We start from the raw sequence: 19,625 nt of genomic DNA, 5'->3' as shown, positions 1-19,625 counted from the left end.
TATTGAAACACATGCAGCCCATACAGGGCTCTACCACGTACGTATTGAAACATACAGCCCATACAGGGCTCTACCATGTACATATTGAAACACATACAGCCCATACAGGGCTCTACCACGTACGTATTGAAACATACAGCCCATACAGGGCTCTACCATGTATGTATTGAAACACATACAGCCCATACAGGGCTCTACCATGTACGTATTGAAACACTTCAATAATAAAAAAACAAAATGACTGGCATGATTGGAATTACTTCTCAGTGGTGCCTGATCAGATGGAAAATTTTAATGAAGAGTGTATGCATTGCTAATCTCTTCATTTATGCATAAGAAATCATGATAATTTCTATTTGTCCTTTTGGGATAATGAACACCACACAAGGCTTTCCTGCTCAAAATGCTTTCTAAGGATAAATTACCTTTCAGTTAAAATGGTCAAATGTCGAGAACGCAGATTCTTGACAATATCATGCAGAATTTCATAAATATCCGCAATCCTGATACGGGACTGTATAATAGATTGAAGACTAAAGTGTTTAGGATTTAGTGTCAGTCTTACAGTTATAATGAGTAGTAGCACCTTTGTATTAAATGCTTTATTTTTGTATTTTTTTATATCTTTTTTCCCAGATTAACGCCGACAGAATATTTACAATTAGTGGGAAACCTTGAAGAAATTGTTGCATTCCAAAATAATTTTCTCAACTCATTAGAAGAATGTGCAAAGTAAGTATACGACTACTTTTGGAAGCAAGCTGTGGTGTACCGCAGAGTTCGGGTCATCACTCCTCTCTTTAACAATAGGACTAGCTACCTGTGGTCAGTGTGGTGTACCGCAGAGTTCGGGTCATCACTCTCCTCTTTATCAATAGGACTAGCTACCTGTGGTCAGTGTGCCGCAGAGTTCGGGTCATCACTCCCCTCTTTAACAATAGGGCTAGCTGCCTGTGGTCAGTGTGGTGTACCGCAGAGTTCGGGTCATCGCTCCCCTCTTTATCAATAGGACTAGCTACCTGTGGTCAGTGTGCCGCAGAGTTCGGGTCATCACTCCCCTCTTTAACAATAGGGCTAGCTGCCTGTGGTCAGTGTGGTGTACCGCAGAGTTCGGGTCATCGCTCCCCTCTTTATCAATAAGACTAGCTACCTGTGGTCAGTGTGGTGTTCCGCAGAGTTCGGGTCATCACTCCCCTCATCACTCCCCTCTTTATCAATAGGACTAGCTGCCTGTGGTCAGTGTGGTGTACCGCAGAGTTCGGGTCATCACTCTCCTCTTTATCAATAGGACTAGCTACCTGTGGTCAGTGTGGTGGACCGCAGAGTTCGGGTCTTCACTCCCCTCTTTATCAATAGGACAGCTAGATACCTGTGGTGTACCGCAGAGTTCGGGTCATCACTCTCCTCTTTATCAATAGGACTAGCTACCTGTGGTCAGTGTGCCGCAGAGTTCGGGTCATCACTCCCCTCTTTAACAATAGGGCTAGCTGCCTGTGGTCAGTGTGGTGTACCGCAGAGTTCGGGTCTTCCCTCCCCTCTTTATCAATAGGACAGCTAGATACCTGCGGTGTACCGCAGAGTTCGGGTCATCACTCCCCTCTTTACCAATAGGACTAGCTACCTGTGGTCAGTGTGGTGTACAGCAGAGTTCGGGTCATCACTCCCCTCTTTATCAATAGGTCTAGCTACCTGTGGTCAGTGTGGTGTACCGCAGAGTCCGGGTCATTACTCCCCTCTTTATCAATAGGACTAGCTACCTGTGGTCAGTGTGGTGGACCGCAGAGTTCGGGTCTTCACTCCCCTCTTTATCAATAGGACAGCTAGATACCTGTGGTGTACCGCAGAGTTCGGGTCATCACTCCCCTCTTTATCAATAGGACAGCTAGCTACTTGTGGTGTACCGCAGAGTTCGGGTCTTCACTCCCCTCTTTATTAATAGGACAGCTAGATACCTGTGGTGTACCGCAGAGTTCGGGTCTTCACTACCCTCTTTATCAATAGGACAGCTAGATACCTGCGGTGTACCGCAGAGTTCGGGTCATCACTACCCTCTTTATCAATAGGACAGCTAGATACCTGCGGTGTACCGCAGAGTTCGGGTCATCACTCTCCTCTTTATCAATAGGACTAGCTACCTGCGGTCAGTGTGGTGTACCGCAGAGTTCGGGTCTTCACTCCCCTCTTTATCAATAGGACAGCTAGCTACTTGTGGTGTACCGCAGAGTTCGGGTCATCACTCCCCTCTTTATCAATAGGACTAGCTACCCGTGGTCAGTGTGGTGTACCGCAGAGTTCGGGTCTTCGCTCCCCTCTTTATCAATAGGACAGCTAGCTACTTGTGGTGTACCGCAGAGTTCGGGTCTTCACTCCCCTCTTTATCAATAGGACAGATAGCTACTTGTGGTGTACCGCAGAGTTCGGGTCTTCGCTCCCCTCTTTATCAATAGGACAGATAGCTACTTGTGGTGTACCGCAGAGTTCGGGTCATCCCTCCCCTCTTTATCAATAGGACTAGCTACCTGAAATGATCACTTGTACAGTTTGGTACTTTTGTTTACTGATACCACATGTAGATTTATAATAATATTTTCCGTGTACCCATGCTCTTTGTCCAACACAGAGTGTGGGGCACACTTACACAAGGGAAGGGCCATATTACCTTGGCATCAATTTCAAGAATATTTTTGTCTGTAAATTGAGGGCTGAAATTCAGCCTTTAAAGATTGAGGTTTAAATATGTTCCATACAATGTCATTTTTAAAAAATTCCCAAATCCCCAAATCTTTAATGATATGGAAAAAAAAAAAAAAAATCTTTCAAATTGTTAGATTTTTCAATAAGCATATTTTTTTTTAATTTTGTGGTATGTTTAATTACAAGAATATTAAAGAAAAGAAAAACCAGAGAAAAGTAGGGTAAGAGGTTTCAAAATGCTGTTCCAAAAATTATCTGGAATAACCTTGGGTTCCATACCATCTCTCCTTTTACTTTCCATCGTCTGTAATAAGGGTTAATTCATCAATAAGGCAGTTATGAACCGATCTGAGGCTTATTCCCAGATTAGGGCTTATATGTAACAAACAGTTGTTTCCATGTGATGGTTATTGGTAGGATCAGTTCAATTATGAAGTGGGCTTCATACCACCCCCCCACCCCCAACCCACCCCCACCCCGTGTAGACCAGACAGTTATTGTAGATCTATGTATCCTAACCACCCATCACGTACACATCAGCTGATTTACACCTCTCATGTTTATAACGAGGCCAACTAATTACTCATCCCACACTGTTTATAACGAGGCCAATTATACAGCCCATCTCCCATTGTACTACATATGTGCTGTTTTACCCAGGGCTCAGGTATTTTAGGATACACTTGCCAAACTGATAGGTAAATGGTAATGAGGCTGATATATCTAGGCCATTGATTGGACACAACTACCAGCACATGTACTTTGTTTGTAATCATTGTGAATATAGGGAATAGTTTCATGAAGCTAATTATAAGGCGTTAAACATTTCAATATGAAGCTTTTAAAACATTCAGCAGCTAATTTCATGTCTGCAAAATTTTGGTTCCAAATATTGAATGTTTTTGTAAGCTAATTCCACTGTCTGGAAATTTAAATTAGGCCTGTAGTATACCCGACATAGAGACACACACCCCGGTCAGTATCATACTCTAGCATTAAATTACAGCCATGTACAGCTTTTGAAATGTGCTTAACTCATTCACCCCTGATATTTCATTATGAACCATTCCAACCTTTGTATTGGAAGAGTTCAAATGTGTCTTCAGGGGTGAATAAGCTAATAGTGCTGGAATATGTGTACTGGACACAATCAACATGATTTCCTTATTTCATTGAAGGACTGTTCCAAACTTTCATGTTAGTTTAAATTATTCAGAAAATATAGCTAAATATTTTAAATCTGTTGTGTTTCATTTTAAATTGTGCTATGGAATTGTGTCCATTCGGTCAAAAACGAAATTCTTAACTCCTTTTCAGAAAACTTTGACCTAGAAAATTTGGAAGTGTTTGAAAGGTGTTTGAATTTTGTCATGAAAAGTTTGTTCAAATAAATTACCTTGACTTATATTCAAGGTCACAGTGGTCAATATATGTTAAAAACGTTTTAAACAACTTCTTCTGAATAACCGAGAGGGCTAGGTTGATGATATTTGGCCAGTAACATGCTGGGATGGTGGGATACCAAGTTTGCTCAAATGAATGACCTTTAGTTTTATAAAAGGTATGGAGTAAAAAAAAATCAGGTAGTGCTAGTAGTTTAAGTTGGATATATTGGTAATGACAAGGAACTCTCTGTAATGAAGGTGTTTCTGAACAGGTGATAAGGGCTGCTCCAGGTCAAGAAAACTGACCACACATCTACAACTTATTCCAAACCGGATTTAAAGACCTTGGTCAGACTCATAATGATTGATATGTATATAATGTTAGTTAAACCCTCCAAACAGTAATATTGTATTATAGATGTTGGCTAATGATTAAAAATTAAGTTTTGTTAAAAAAAAAGTGAATTATCTTTTACTTTTATTTCACTTAATGTAAGTCATTTACTGTATATTTCATGAAGGTTTTAGTTGTGAGGTACATAACTCATTTGTGGTATACTTCAGGGGGTATATATTTTAGTGTTAATTTGCAAGGATATTGGATCATGATTCGAACTATCTCTCAAATATTTATTCACAGAGATGTTTATGTGTTATGTTTGGTATTTAACCACTTGATATAAATAATTAACCAGATTTTACAAGACCAATATCTATATACCTATATATACCAGTCAAGCTCAGGAGTAAGCGCCGTATTGAACTTTGAACCCTTTTCTTAGGACTTGGTTTCCGCAGCTTTTGTAACTATCATGGATAAAGTACTGTGTGGTATGGAGATAAAATTTGATAAAAATCATAGTCGGTGTCAAAAGTTACTGTATACCGAGAAATGTTCGTCTCATTTAATTTTCGCCTTTTACACCCAATGGGGGTGAAGTCATCATGACAGCCAATATTAGTACACAACATACTATATATAGTAATGACATGTGAATGACAAAACCTACACCAGACGAACATGGATCGGCCAAGGGTGAATATTCGACTGGGCGAAAAGTTCCTGGTATACAGTACTTAAACAGACAGATTCAGTACTGGTCACCTCGGACCTCACTGTCCTTCATTTTTGTGATATAGATGTATACTCCCCATAAAGTACTAGATGGGTATTTGTGATATAGATGTACTCCCCATAAAGAACAAGATGGGTATTTGTGATATAGATGTACTCCCCATAAAGTACTAGATGGGTGTTTGTGATATAGATGTACTCCCCATAAAGTCCTAGATGGGTATTTGTGATATAGATGTACTCCCCATAAAGTACTAGAAGGCAGGACATGTATAAGTCACCCCAGGACTCTGGGTATTTGTAGTAAAAATCCAGTATTGACTGCTATGGACATCAGTTTTTGTAATAAATTTCAGTATTGACTTCTATGGACATCACTTTTCATTGTCTTTGTGTTGTAGATGTACACCCCATCAACGACGAGTAGGAGGGGCGTTTATGAAGCACGCCCCACGACTCAAGGAGCTGTACCTCGCCTACTGCGCCAACCACCCTCGTGCTGTGGCCATCCTCCAAAACAAACGGTAAGAACCCTCTAAACCAAACTTCAGTTCTATGTCGGTTCGCGACATACCAACGCGTAACCTGTATACTATAACACTTGTTGATCAGGATCAGGGTTTTTGCAGGGTGTTTATAGAATCCAGTACAGGGACCCGTTCCCAATTGAAAAATAACCCTGTATTTTCCCAAAATCAGTCTTTATTTACCCCATTGGATTCAAAAGCATGTTTATACAAATTTCCAGTCATTATATGTGCAACGTTCAAAGTATAACCATCTATGAAGGAGCATTCAAAATACAAAAATGTACAAAAATTAACAAAAGTTTGAAATAGAATCAACAGAATCACTGGAAATTGATGTGTTTGTTTATCGCTATACATTTCAATGTCAGAAACAGCTAGAAGAAAACGTTTTGCAAATCACATGGTAGAATTTATTTTATCAAAACTGACATTTTCCCTATAACCTGTACATGTGGGGACACTGATGAAATTTCCAAATTTTTACCAAATGCTGATGATATTTTCCCATTTCCTGCTCAGGGGGCCCTTTCCCAAAATAGCTGGCAAAACCCCTTATGATTGTTTGCATATTGAGAGAAAGCTGTGTTTTAGGATTGTGAAGTTTGGAAAGTGCAAACTTCCAATACCATCTCTGTACCTTTGATGAACGGTGCTCATAAACATGAGCTTTCTGCAAACTAACTTTCAGAAACTGATTCTAATTTTAGTTCCTCTGGATAAAGGTCAAATTGCATGGTGACTCAATTTTTTTGTTTAAAAAAAGACAAGTCAAAAGAGAATTTCCTTTAAAGGGGATGCAATTTTGTTTTACCTGAAGATGGTAACCCAATTTGGGGAAGGAGACAATCAGAAAATAGGTACATTTTGAAAACTAAGAGTCACAATTTTTATTTGATTTGGTAAAAAAATACATTTGGTCCAAGGAACCAATTAAGGAGAGGAGCCTGATCAGGGTTAATATTGAAGAATAGATGTAGCTGACCAGATTGTAGCTTCCTTTAGCACTAGTTAGATATTGATTTGTGTATAAATATTAATCTGTTCTCTCAGTGAAAGTTTTAAGATGAAGATAGCTACTCTGAATGTGTTGTAGGGAAGACCTGAGTAAGTTCATGGAGATAATACTGTATTATTGTGTTGTAGGGAGGACCTCAGTAAGTTTATGGAGAGTATACTGTGTGTATGTGTTGTAGGGAGGACCTCAGTAAGGTTATTGAGAGTATACTGTGTGTATGTGTTGTAGGGAAGACCTCAGTAAGTGTATGGAGAGTATACTGTGTGTATGTGTTGTATGGAGGACCTCAGTAGGTTTATGGAGAGTATATACTGTGTATATGTGTTGTAGGGAGGACCTCAGTAAGTTTCTGGAGAGTATACTGTGTGTATGTGTTGTATGGAGGACCTCAGTAGGTTTATGGAGAGTATACTGCGTGTATGTGTTGTAGTGAAGACCTCAGTAAGTTTATGGAGAGTATACTGTATTTTTATGTTGTAGGGAGGACCTCAGTAAGTTTATGGAGAGTATACTGTATTATTGTGTTGTAGGGAGGACCTCAGTAAGTTTCTGGAGAGTATACTGTGTGTATGTGTTGTATGGAGGACCTCAGTAGGTTTATGGAGAGTATATACTGTGTATATGTGTTGTAGGGGGGACCTCAGTAAGTTTATGGAGAGTATACTGTATTTTTATGTTGTAGGGAGGACCTCAGTAAGTTTATTGAGAGTATACTGTGTGTATGTGTTGTAGGGAAGACCTCAGTAAGTGTATGGAGAGTATACTGTGTGTATGTGTTGTAGGGAAGACCTCAGTAAGTTTATGGAGAGTGTACTGTGTGTATGTGTTGTAGGGAGGACCTCAGTAGGTTTATGGAGAGTATATACTGTGTATATGTGTTGTAGGGAGGACCTCAGTAAGTTTATTGAGAGTATACTGTGTGTATGTGTTGTAGGGAGGACCTCCGTAAGTTTATGGAGAGTATACTGTGTGTATGCGTTGTAGGGAGGACCTCAGTAAGTTTATGGAGAATATACTGTGTGTATGTGTTGTAGGGAGGCCCTCAGTAAGTTTATGGAGAGTATACTGTGTTAATGTGTTGTAGGGAAGACCTCAGTAAGTGTATGGAGAGTGTACTGTGTGTATGTGTTGTAGGGAGGACCTAAGTAAGTTTATGGAGAGTATACTGTGTCTATGTGTTGTAGGGAAGACCTCAGTAAGTGTATGGAGAGTGTACTGTGTGTATGTGTTGTAGAGAAGACCTCAGTAAGTTTATGGAGAGTGTACTGTGTGTATGTGTTGTGGGGAGGACCTCAGTAAGTTTATGGAGAGTGTACTGTGTGTATGTGTTGTGGGGAGGACCTCAGTAAGTTTATGGAGAGTGTACTGTGTGTATGCGTTGTAGGGAGGACCTCAGTAAGTTTATGGAGAGTATGCTGTATGTTAGTGTTGTAGGGAGGACCTTAGTAAGTTTATGGAGAGTATACTGTGTTAATGTGTTGTAGGGAAGACCTCAGTAAGTGTATGGAGAGTGTACTGTGTGTATGTGTTGTAGTGAGGACCTCAGTAAGTTTATGGAGAGTATAGGAGCTACAAATGCTGCCGTGGCCTTGACCTCTAACTTATACAGACCGTTCACACGCCTCGACAAATACCCAAGCTTGCTCAAGGAATTGGAACGTCATGTGGAGGTAAGCAAAGTTACAATACGATGTAGAGACATCTCAGTTTTAGTTAAGAAGGTATTAGACTATAGTATATACTGTGTATATGTGTTGTAGGGAGTACCTCAGTAAGTTTATGGAGAGTATACTGTATGTTAGTGTTGTAGGGAGGACCTTAGTAAGTTTATGGAGAGTATACTGTGTTAATGTGTTGTAGGGAAGACCTCAGTAAGTGTATGGAGAGTGTACTGTGTGTATGTGTTGTGGGGAGGACCTCAGTAAGTTTATGGAGAGTATGCTGTGTGTATGTGTTGTAGGGAGGACCTCCGTAAGTTTATGGAGAGTATACTGTGTGTATATGTTGTAGGGAAGACCTCAGTAAGTTTATTGAGAGAATACTGTGTGTATGTGTTGTAGGGAGGAACTCAGTAAGGTTATTGAGAGTATACTGTGTGTATGTGTTGTCGGGAAGACCTCAGTAAGTTTATGGAGAGTGTACTGTGTGTATGTGTTGTGGGGAGGACCTCAGTAAGTTTATGGAGAGTATGCTGTGTGTATGTGTTGTAGGGAGGACCTAAGTAAGTTTATGGAGAGTATACTGTGTCTATGTGTTGTAGGGAAGACCTCAGTAAGTGTATGGAGAGTGTACTGTGTGTATGTGTTGTAGTGAGGACCTCAGTAAGTTTATGGAGAGTGTACTGTGTGTATGTGTTGTAGAGAAGACCTCAGTAAGTTTATGGAGAGTGTACTGTGTGTATGTGTTGTGGGGAGGACCTCAGTAAGTTTATGGAGAGTATGCTGTGTGTATGTGTTGTAGGGAGGACCTCCGTAAGTTTATGGAGAGTATACTGTGTGTATATGTTGTAGGGAAGACCTCAGTAAGTTTATTGAGAGAATACTGTGTGTATGTGTTGTAGGGAGGCCCTCAGTAAGTTTATGGAGAGTATACTGTGTCTATGTGTTGTAGGGAAGACCTCAGTAAGTTTATTGAGAGAATACTGTGTGTATGTGTTGTAGGGAGGCCCTCAGTAAGGTTATTGAGAGTATACTGTGTGTATGTGTTGTCGGGAAGACCTCAGTAAGTTTATGGAGAGTATAAGAGTATACTGTGTGTATGTGTTGTAGGGAGGACCTCAGTAAGGTTATGGAGAGTATACTGTGTGTATGTGTTGTAGAGAGGACCTCAGTAAGTTTATGGAGAGTATACTGTGTGTATGTGTTGTAGAGAGGACCTCAGTAAGTTTATGGAGAGTATGCTGTGTGTATGTGTTGTAGGGAGGACCTCAGTAGGTTTATGGAGAGAATACTGTATTATTGTGTTGTAGGGAGGACCTCTGTAGGTTTATGGAGAGTATACTGTATTATTGTGTTGTAGGGAGGACCTCAGTAAGTTTATGGAGAGTATAGGAGCTACAAATGCTGCCATGGCCTTGACCTCTAACTTATACAAACCGTTCACACGCCTCGACAAATACCCAAGCTTGCTCAAGGAATTGGAACGTCATGTGGAGGTAAGCAAAGTTACAATACGATGTAGAGACATCTCAGTTTTAGTTAAGAAGGTATTAGACTATTGTGATAATTTGACCATTGTATGAAGGGGAAATGTGATGACTCAAAGACCTGTTCAGGCAGACATTTTGCTTTTAACATGTTCAGTACATTTCTTAAATCCTTGACAGAAAAAATGGAACTTTGAAGTCAATACCCACAGCAGATGTTCCTTTATTGTCAACTCCAATTCTTTGAACATATTGCTATAAATATATAAATGTTCTCATTATGTGGTAATTTGTTATAATTATGTGTATCTATCTACAGCTAATTTTCAAATTTTATAGACATAGGATTTCTCAAGTGTATTTTTGTACATAACAAGAATAAGATAAATGTGATAAAAATTCACCATGAGTTACATATTATATCAGGAAAGAATTCTTTAAATACGATTTCAGATTCTGACTCTAGAATAGTTCTTAATTAATGGTATCACAGTTATATCACTGTGAAACTTCATTTAAGCTCGTCAATGCAATGTGACATATAATTTATCAACAATGAAAACACTTACAGCCTTTATACCTAATATGTTTTTACTTTGCAAAGTTCTACAGCCTTTATACCTAATATGTTTTTACTTTACAAAGTCTTACAGCCTTTATACCACATTGATCATGGCCAGAAATTTGTCAGTTAACTTGTGTCTTCTCTTTACAGGAGAGTCACGTTGATCGTGGCGATACCCAGAGGGCGATAGCTGTTTATAGAGACATAGCCGTGAGTAGTCTCATGTTTATATACGACTCTAGCTTACTACAAAACACAACTTAACAAAATAGGAGGTACACTAACATTTTATTGAACATTATTGAAAATCTTTACTCATACGAAAAGGAAACTCAGCTTCTGAAATAGTTAAGTATTTTGTTACAAATGCAAACATGCTGAGCATGTTGTATGCGATGGTTGACAGCACATATTCCCAAAAGTTTTCCTATAATAATAAATAATAATAACAATACACAACATTTGATATAGCGCCCTATCTAGCTAACATAAGCCACTCTAAAGCACTTTACAGTACATAGATATACAATTTTATACAGTCAATACAATTAGCATATATATTAATCAATACAATATTGAGGAATTCGCAGGAGCTGCCTTATCAGGCGCTAACTACTAGTCCTATGCCACTTGGCTAATATTTCCCTATGTGTGTGTGCTGGAGGTGTATTGTGTTCTGTTTGTAGTGGGACCGTGCTTCCAACAGTATCATTTATAGTGAAGTTGGAGGTCAGTGCTCTTTACTGATGATTCTCAATTCACATTTTTTCAAGCGTATGGCCATCAATGTGTGTACTGTGCTGTACAACAAATGTATGATGATGTTTTGATGAAGTATGTGGGCCCAAAGGGGGAAATAAGGGGGTTCATCCTTAATAGACTGTTCCTTGGGTATAGAGCATTTTGATGAAGTATGTGGGCCCAAAGGGGGAAATAAAGGGGGTTCATCCTTAATAGACTGTTCCTTGGGTATAGAGCAAGGATCTAACCTTTCCTGGATTGATATTACATAGATATAGGGTGCGGTCCCTCTGATGGGAGGAGAAATGAGGAAGAAACAGGACATGGCAGTTAACTTTGGAAATAACTAAATACCCCAAATACGGACGAAGAAATGTGGATCATATTTGGCATACGGCAGGCCATGGGCTAAAACAAGTCTGTTCGATCCCCCTGATGATGGGTCCCAAAAGACAAAATGTTTATTAGTATTAACGTACCCCACTATATCCCAGGAGGGGATTTTAGGTTTGCACTCTGTCCATCCTTCCGTCCGTCTGGGGCATATCTTTTGTACTATTTCACCTGGTGTACCCAGATTTGGTATGCAAGTACATCTTAAGCAGGCTCTAAAGCAAAAACAACCCATTGCCAAATTAATGTTTTATACAATAAATTTTACATGATCTGCAATCAGTCTGTGTGACAGAAAACTCATCGACAAACAATTCTACATCAAATCTTAGAAATGTTCTTATTTGCTTCAATATCAATTAGTACCTTTAATATTTATTTGAAGACTACAGGATAGGCAGTTCCGCCATAAATTCTGTGGAAATTGTGGGTTTAAACATGCGGTTGAAAACTATCTCTAATAGTAATGTTGTAGATATATTGTCAGACCTCTGTGAGACATACATAGATAGACACACCACAGCTGAGGGTTGACAATATTCACTGTCATCTGCTAATGAATGTCATATCTATTTTGTTACACCAAAAGTCTTTGTAGTTCAAAAATGGCAGCAAACCTCGATAATGACATCTTGTTTGTTGATAGTCTGCTGTTTACAATCGCTATCGCACCGGCGCTTGATAAAATTGACTGTTGTCGTCAAACGTTCTTGTGACCATCACGGTGGGGAAACGAAGCGGTGAACGCACATTTTTCGTGCATGTGATATTTCTCACTGTCTCATGGCAACATCACCCGCGCCCCTTAAAACCAATGTATTTTTGGAGGATGACAGAGATTTTTGTTTAATTTTCTCCCAACCAATCAAATAACTAGAAATTCACTTGAGGTGTAACAAACATAGATAGACACACCACAGCTATCCTCTATCAGACCTCTGTGAGACATACATAGATAGACACACCACAGCTATCCTCTATCAGACCTCTGTAAGACATACATACATAGACACACCACAGCTGTCCTCTATCAGACCTCTGTGAGACATACATAGATAGACACACCACAGCTATCCTCTATCAGACCGCTGTGAGACATACATAGATAGACACACCACAGCTATCCTCTGTCAGACCTCTGTGAGACATCCATACATAGACACACCACAGCTATCCTCTGTCAGACCTCTGTCAGACAGACATACATAGACACACCCCAGCTATCCTCTATCAGACCTCTGTAAGACATACATACATAGACACACCACAGCTGTCCTCTATCAGACCTCTGTGAGACATACATACATAGATACGCCACAGCTATCCTCTGTCAGACCTCTGTGAGACATCCATACATAGACACACCACAGCTATCCTCTGTAAGACCTCTGTGAGGCATACATACATAGACACACCACAGCCATCCTCTATCAGACCACTGTGAGACATACATACAAAGACACACAGCAGCTATCCTCTATCAGACCTCTGAGACATACATACATAGATACACCACAGCTACCCTCTATCAGACCTCTGTGAGACATACATACATAGATACGCCACAGCTATCCTCTGTCAGACCTCTGTGAGACATCCATACATAGACACACCACAGCTATCCTCTGTAAGACCTCTGTGAGGCATACATACATAGACACACCACCGCTATCCTCTATCAGACCTCTGTGAGACATACATACATAGATACACCACAGCTACCCTCTATCAGACCTCTGTGAGACATACATACATAGATACACCACAGCTACCCTCTATCAGACCTCTGTGAGACATACATACATAGATACGCCACAGCTATCCTCTGTCAGACCTCTGTGAGACATCCATACATAGACACACCACAGCTATCCTCTGTAAGACCTCTGTGAGGCATACATACATAGACACACCACAGCTATCCTCTATCAGACCACTGTGAGACATACATACAAAGACACACAACAGCTATCCTCTATCAGACCTCTGAGACATACATACATAGATACACCACAGCTATCCTCTATCAGACCTCTGTGAGGCATACATACATAGACACCCCACAGCTATCCTCTATCAGACCTCTGTGAGACATACATATATAGATGCACCATTGCTATCCTCTATCAGACCTCTGTGAGATATACATACGTAGATACACCACAGCTATCCTCTATCAGACCTCTGTGAGACATACATACATAGATGCACCATTGCTATCCTCTATCAGACCTCTGTGAGATATACATACATAGATACACCACAGCTATCCTCTATCAGACCTCTGTGAGGCATACATACATAGACACACCACAGCTATCCTCTGTCAGACCCCTTTGAGACATACATACATAGATACACCACAGCTATCCTCTCAATGGCAAGATTCCACTCATAAAAATCAGTCTCTGATTGTCCCGACTCCCAGTAAGCCCTGATAGCCCGGTGATTGTCCCCGAGAGTTTGGTAACAGATCCCCAGTAGAGTGTGAACTATATAGAATTGATCTCCTCCTTGTTCTTCGTCATACTGAACCTCTAACAGGTGGTGTAATGCTGCATCACGCCTTCTGGTATCTCCGAGCGCGTTACAGCACAGAAAAGACAGGAACACCGCATACGGTAGTGGTGGGACGAGAATGCATGAGAATTCATCCATCAGCTCTGGACGGAGATGCGGAAGACATAAGTCTTTGTTGTCAAAGGATATGAAGTTTGTGTATATTTTCGGGAGTCTGTCTGATGCGTGTCCCGGTTGTTGGTGCTCAAGTCTATACTTTGCCTCCTGGTCTGGGTGGAGCCTCTTGTTTGTTAGTGTGTCAGTTCTGTAGTACGATGCTAGTTCCATGACTTGTTTGCACATCTCCAGGGACTTACTGTAATTTCCAGTCAGAAAATGAAAAGTTGCCAAGCGTAATAGCTCTGTGCCCATTAAAGCACTGGGGATCATCCAGTGTTTACATTTCCTTAGACTCCTGTACCTGGTCTTGTTGTCTGTAGCAACTGTGTGATCCGGATAAACCTGCTGAATTGCAAGTCTTTGTAGACTCATCGTAGCATAGTGGTATGTGTAAACTTCATCTAAATCGGACTGTGCTGTTGATAACAACTGAAGCGCCTTCCTGATGATCCTTCGTGTGGTGATTCGTGCAACTACTGATCGTAAATTACAAACAGTCAGTGTGTCCTGGTGGAGGACGGCTTCCTGAACAGTTACAGGACACGCGAGCTGAGCTTGGATTGAGGTATTACACAGATCCTCCCATACTGTGGGTTTGAAGAAGTTTCCAACTGAAAGACACATCCATTTCATCTGATAGAAGTTGTTTAAAACGTCCAGTAGTTTCTTTTGCGATGGTCCATGTACTTTCCTTTTGAACAAGTTGTTGGTTGGAATGAAGTAATTGGGACAGAATCCTGCCCGCACCCATGCAATTAGTATGTTCAAGCAAAACCAAAAGCAATAAAACAAGTGTTTGTCTTGCCAGAACATTTGGCTGGAATTCTCAATTGCATGGAAAAGAGTTGTCTTCAAAAAGTAGGAGCACAAGATATCGTCATCCCCGATGGTTTCTTTTAATGTTTCTTTAATTTGTTTTAGAAAATATTTCAGCAAGGCATATACCATAAACTGGATGTGACTAAAGGAATGGATGAGGGATTTCTCTGCTGTTGCAAATGAGATTCTCCATTGTAAAGATGGGTCCTCGGAACATTTGTCTCCGACTGGAACAACGTGACACCCTCTGTCTACAATCTTGTCTATCAAGGCTTGTTGTGGCCATCCATACAGACGTGTACGCGTTACCCATTCATTAGCCTCATTTGGCCAACAGTCGCACACAAAAGAACGAACCGAGTCGGAATCTTGTGAATGTGAAGATGTCGTACAGCTAGGCCCATTGGATTCGTATTTCCAACCGGTGTGTTGATTCATGTAACTGACCCATTGCTCTCTGTAGATATCACTGGAAACAAATGTTGAGTTCTGGTGTGGAACAAATGAATTAAATAATAGTCTGTTACATTCGTCTGGTATATGAGCCAGCTGTAAGTTGACGTAGCCAGGGCGGCAGTCTGCCTGTCTCATATACAGGATGGTTTTGTTTGCCAGGTGTGAAGGAATGCTCTGATTTGGGTACATTACTACAACATGCCTGTCTGAAACCATTTCATCAGCATCTGAACTCTTCAGACACAGTCCCTCACCAAGACTACCACATAGAATGCCATAAACTGAATTCTGGTCCAAATTGCTTAAGTGTCCCTGTAAGAACAATGCTCTCCTTAAGATGTCCACCTCCTCCTTTGTGCCGGTAAACTTCCTTTCCAGGTATGTTGACAGGAGCACAGACATCCGCTCATTCTCCTGGCAATCCGTCATGGTTATCGTCAGGATTCAATCTGAAATAAAGGAACTAAAACTTACATAGGAAGAAAGTTGTTACCTATTTAATCAGCTTGACAGAATGAAACAGTTCTAGGAGAAAACAGTCGCTCAGACTAGTGCAAGTTACTCCAACTCAACAAGGCTAGTCGAATACAAAATACACAGGCTTGAATGTTTAGTCCTTCTTCAACAGAACTATGCAAATTATCAGAAGACTTTTTTTACTTTTTTGTTCACTTCTTACAATCTGTATTCAGTAGTGTTGGACCCATTGACAAAATGTCATTCATACTACAAGCACTACTTATCTGTAATGACATTCAAGGTCAACATAAAATCTTCCTACAACCACACATTTAACTTATTCAATTTTCTTGTCAGATAGTAACAAAGAAACAAAACGTATATGTACTGTATATAAAATCCCGATCTACAATCTGCACGTCACTTTCTAAGGTAGTACTTATCATTCACCCATCAGGATTCATGCCAGTGGTCGCCAAAAGCTCAAAATGAAAACATTATAATATACCAGGGAAAAACAAATAAATATTGGTGAATGTTTTGATGCAAAAAAAGTGTTTTTGTCAAAATCCTATAAAAATATGCCCTGTGTCAGAACCTAGCTGTAATTCAGGTAAAAAGTGACCATCTAGCTGGCTTATATCCAGTACGTGTCACGCTGTTGTTACGTTCTCTAGCTTATTGCCACTGAATGGGCTCAGATTGGCCCTAACAACTAGCCAAGGACACCGGGTACATAATTAGAGGGCTAAGGAATTGTTATCCCATACAAACTACCTACCATACTTTACCAGCATATAACACAGACAATAAATATGGATGATAAGCGATCGATATTTATACACTGATATGTTCATCAACTCTGATGATTATTCTGAACTTTCGCTGATAAAACAACTAAAGTTGCAACAGAAGTAAAAAGTAGGACTGTAGAAGCATTTCACTTTCTGGAATACTTACTGGCATGGTCTAATGTGGACACAGATTGGCTCTATATATATTTTCTCCCACAGAAATGTAGTTCGGACGACCAGGAAGTTCTAAGTGCTGACTAAGTATTCATATATATGTGTCAGGGTGGATCCGGACCAGAATTCAGGATTTCTATTTTTAATATTTTTTTCTTTTATTATCCGATTTCTTCTGTATTGAAAACATGACAGTGACTAGAACAGAAACTATTAAAATTAAAATACATTTTACAAGTATCTTTGTATTAATAACTATTTTATTTCCGGGGTGGTGGTGAGATTAATATCACCTTTTAAATGAAAAATTTGACTTGTTATGGTCCTTGGCTGTAGGTGTATAGTGTTCCTGTGTGGTGATTGTAGAACTGTTGCTTGGCTCAGACTTGGTATGGTCCTTGGCTGTAGGTTTATAGTGTACCTGTGTGGTGATTGTAGAACTGTTGCTTGGCTCAGACTTGGTATATGGCCCTTGGCTGTAAGTTTACTCTGTTCAATACGCTGACAGTTGGAATCTTGGTCTACAGACTTGCTCTACAGATCCTGTCTCAAGCACACCCTGAAACACGTCCGGTCTATTGCCTGCTCTAGATCTGTACAGCCACAAATTAAGACCTACTGAGCAGTCTGGTCTCTTACCTTATACTTTATATATAACTATTCATCACTGAAACAATCGAAGTAAATTGTCTTTTACTAGATACAACTTCCTGTCGTACTTTGTTAAAACTTTGTTTCAGAACTTTTATACTCTACCTTGCAAAACTATTTTCCTGTTAAAGTCATGTTAATTTCCTCTTTATTTACATAAAGACAATCATACGTTTGAAATATTCAGTCATGTAGCAGAAACTTCTTTATACATCAAATATCATAGCCAGCAGCCGGTGGATAAGTTTCCTGCTTTTTTTACAAGAGATTCAGGATTGAATTTCCTAGAAGGAGAGATTTTTTTTCCAATGTAACTCTTCGCTACAAAAAATATATTTAATATATATATAAGTAATAAAAAACCAGATGGAGTGCATCTTCTATAGATTAACAACACAATGTGTGCCACACATAATGTATCACCACTACTAGAGGTTGTTCTGTGTACCACACATAATGTAACACATCTAGAGGGTGTTCTGTGTACCACACATAATGTAACACATCTAGAGGGAGTTCTGTGTACCACACAACGTGTCACCACTAGAGGGTGTTCTGTGTACCACACATAATGTAACACATCTAGAGGGTGTTATGTGTACCACACACAACGTGTCACCACTAGAGGGAGTTCTGTGTCCCGCACACAACGTGTCACCACTAGAGGGAGTTATATGTACCACCCACAACGTGTCACCACTAGAGGGAGTTCTGTGTACCACACACAACGTGTCACCTCTAGAGGGTGTTCTGTGTACCACACATAATGTAACGCATCTAGAGGGTGTTCTGTGTACCACACACAACGTGTCACCCCTAGAGGGAGTTCTGTGTACCACACACAACGTGTCACCACTAGAGGGAGTTATATGTACCACACACAACGTGTCACCACTAGAGGGAGTTCTATGTACCACACACAACGTGTCACCACTAGAGGGAGTTCTGTGTACCACACACAACGTGTCACCACTAGAGGGAGCTCTGTGTACCACACCCTGGTATTTACTGATAAACCCTGTTAATTAAGGACCTAGACACACCCACATCATATCATATAGAGACTTTCTGTGATATGATTCAGATTACGAAAAATTTAATCAAAGAATTAATTAATTTAATATGTTTTAATTTAGTGTCTAACATGGTGGTATAGTGTGTCTGGATAGCATGTTGTTATTTGATACATGTACATAAGATATACACTAGCAGACTACATCACATTGACGAGTTTGTTTGGACTCGTTAGTAATTTAAAGACATGTATACCATTTGTATCTACTGGAAATTGTATTTGGCTATCAAAATAAATATTTGAGAAAACAGGTATACGTCAAAATAAATATATCAGAATTTCTCAGGTATACGTCAAAATAAATATATCAGAAATCAGGTATACGTCAAAATAAATATATCAGAAATCAGGTATTCGTCAAAATAAATATATCAGATATCAGGTATACGTCAAAATAAATATATCAGAAATCAGGTATACATCAAAATAAATATATCAGAAATCAGGTATACGTCAAAATAAATATATCAGAAATCAGGTATACGTCAAAAGACTAAAACAGTAGCATAAAAAATACCCAAAAAAACTATCTAATGCAGCCATTAAATAGAAATAATAGGTTTGATTGTACAAATGTACATGTCCATGTAGGGGCCGCGGCATCTGTCATTCTGCTACTACTAGCCCTCCACCATTGGCTCACGGGTACGAGACCTACGTGGCGCAGTCGCCAGGTACTGGCCGTTGGTCGGTGCTTTTTTAAGGTCACCTGAGCTTTGCTCAAGTGACCTATTCCAATCGCTTTTCGTCCGTCGTGCGTCGTGCGTCGTGCGTAAACTTTTACATTTTCAACTTCTTCTCAAGAACCAGTGGATGGATTTTTTTCAAACTTGGTCAGAATCATCCTTGGTAGATGAGGCTTCAAAATTGTAAAATTGGGATTCCTACCCCAACCCCTGGGGCCAGGGCGGGGCCCCAAAGGGAAAATTATCCAATATTTCAAAAATCTTCTTCTCCAGACTCAGAGGTACTACA

General features: G+C 39.9%; 2 protein-coding genes across 11 annotated transcripts in view; one reads left to right on the top strand and one right to left on the bottom strand.

Moving 5' to 3' along the window:
* The window catches only part of LOC110467281 (rho guanine nucleotide exchange factor 7-like), a 108,012-nt gene that overhangs the window by 43,639 nt on the left and 44,748 nt on the right, over positions 1 to 19,625 (top strand). For all 9 annotated transcript variants that reach the window (XM_021524372.1, XM_021524355.1, XM_021524347.1 and 6 more), the window contains exons 6-9: positions 637 to 732; positions 5,556 to 5,678; positions 9,718 to 9,853; positions 10,560 to 10,619. In XM_021524372.1, the coding sequence (XP_021380047.1) occupies positions 637 to 732; positions 5,556 to 5,678; positions 9,718 to 9,853; positions 10,560 to 10,619 (415 nt within the window). The remainder of the gene's footprint in view (positions 1 to 636; positions 733 to 5,555; positions 5,679 to 9,717; positions 9,854 to 10,559; positions 10,620 to 19,625) is intronic.
* LOC110467326 lies at positions 13,383 to 17,000 on the bottom strand. Of its 2 annotated transcripts, none has more exons than XM_021524433.1 (2): positions 16,917 to 17,000; positions 13,383 to 15,960 (listed from the first exon to the last, which is right to left on the bottom strand). In XM_021524433.1, the coding sequence occupies exon 2, from the start codon at positions 15,924 to 15,926 to the stop codon at positions 13,860 to 13,862; it is 2,067 nt and encodes a 688-aa protein (XP_021380108.1). In that variant the 5' UTR covers positions 15,927 to 15,960; positions 16,917 to 17,000; the 3' UTR covers positions 13,383 to 13,859. The 2 variants fall into 2 exon arrangements, with proteins under 2 accessions (XP_021380108.1, XP_021380101.1); XM_021524426.1 differs by having other exon boundaries at positions 13,383 to 15,946.

Source organism: Mizuhopecten yessoensis, unplaced genomic scaffold (genome assembly GCF_002113885.1).
Source record: "Mizuhopecten yessoensis strain PY_sf001 unplaced genomic scaffold, ASM211388v2 scaffold1741, whole genome shotgun sequence".
Lineage (NCBI taxonomy): Eukaryota > Metazoa > Mollusca > Bivalvia > Pectinida > Pectinidae > Mizuhopecten > Mizuhopecten yessoensis.
This window is presented reverse-complemented; position numbering and strand designations above follow the sequence as displayed.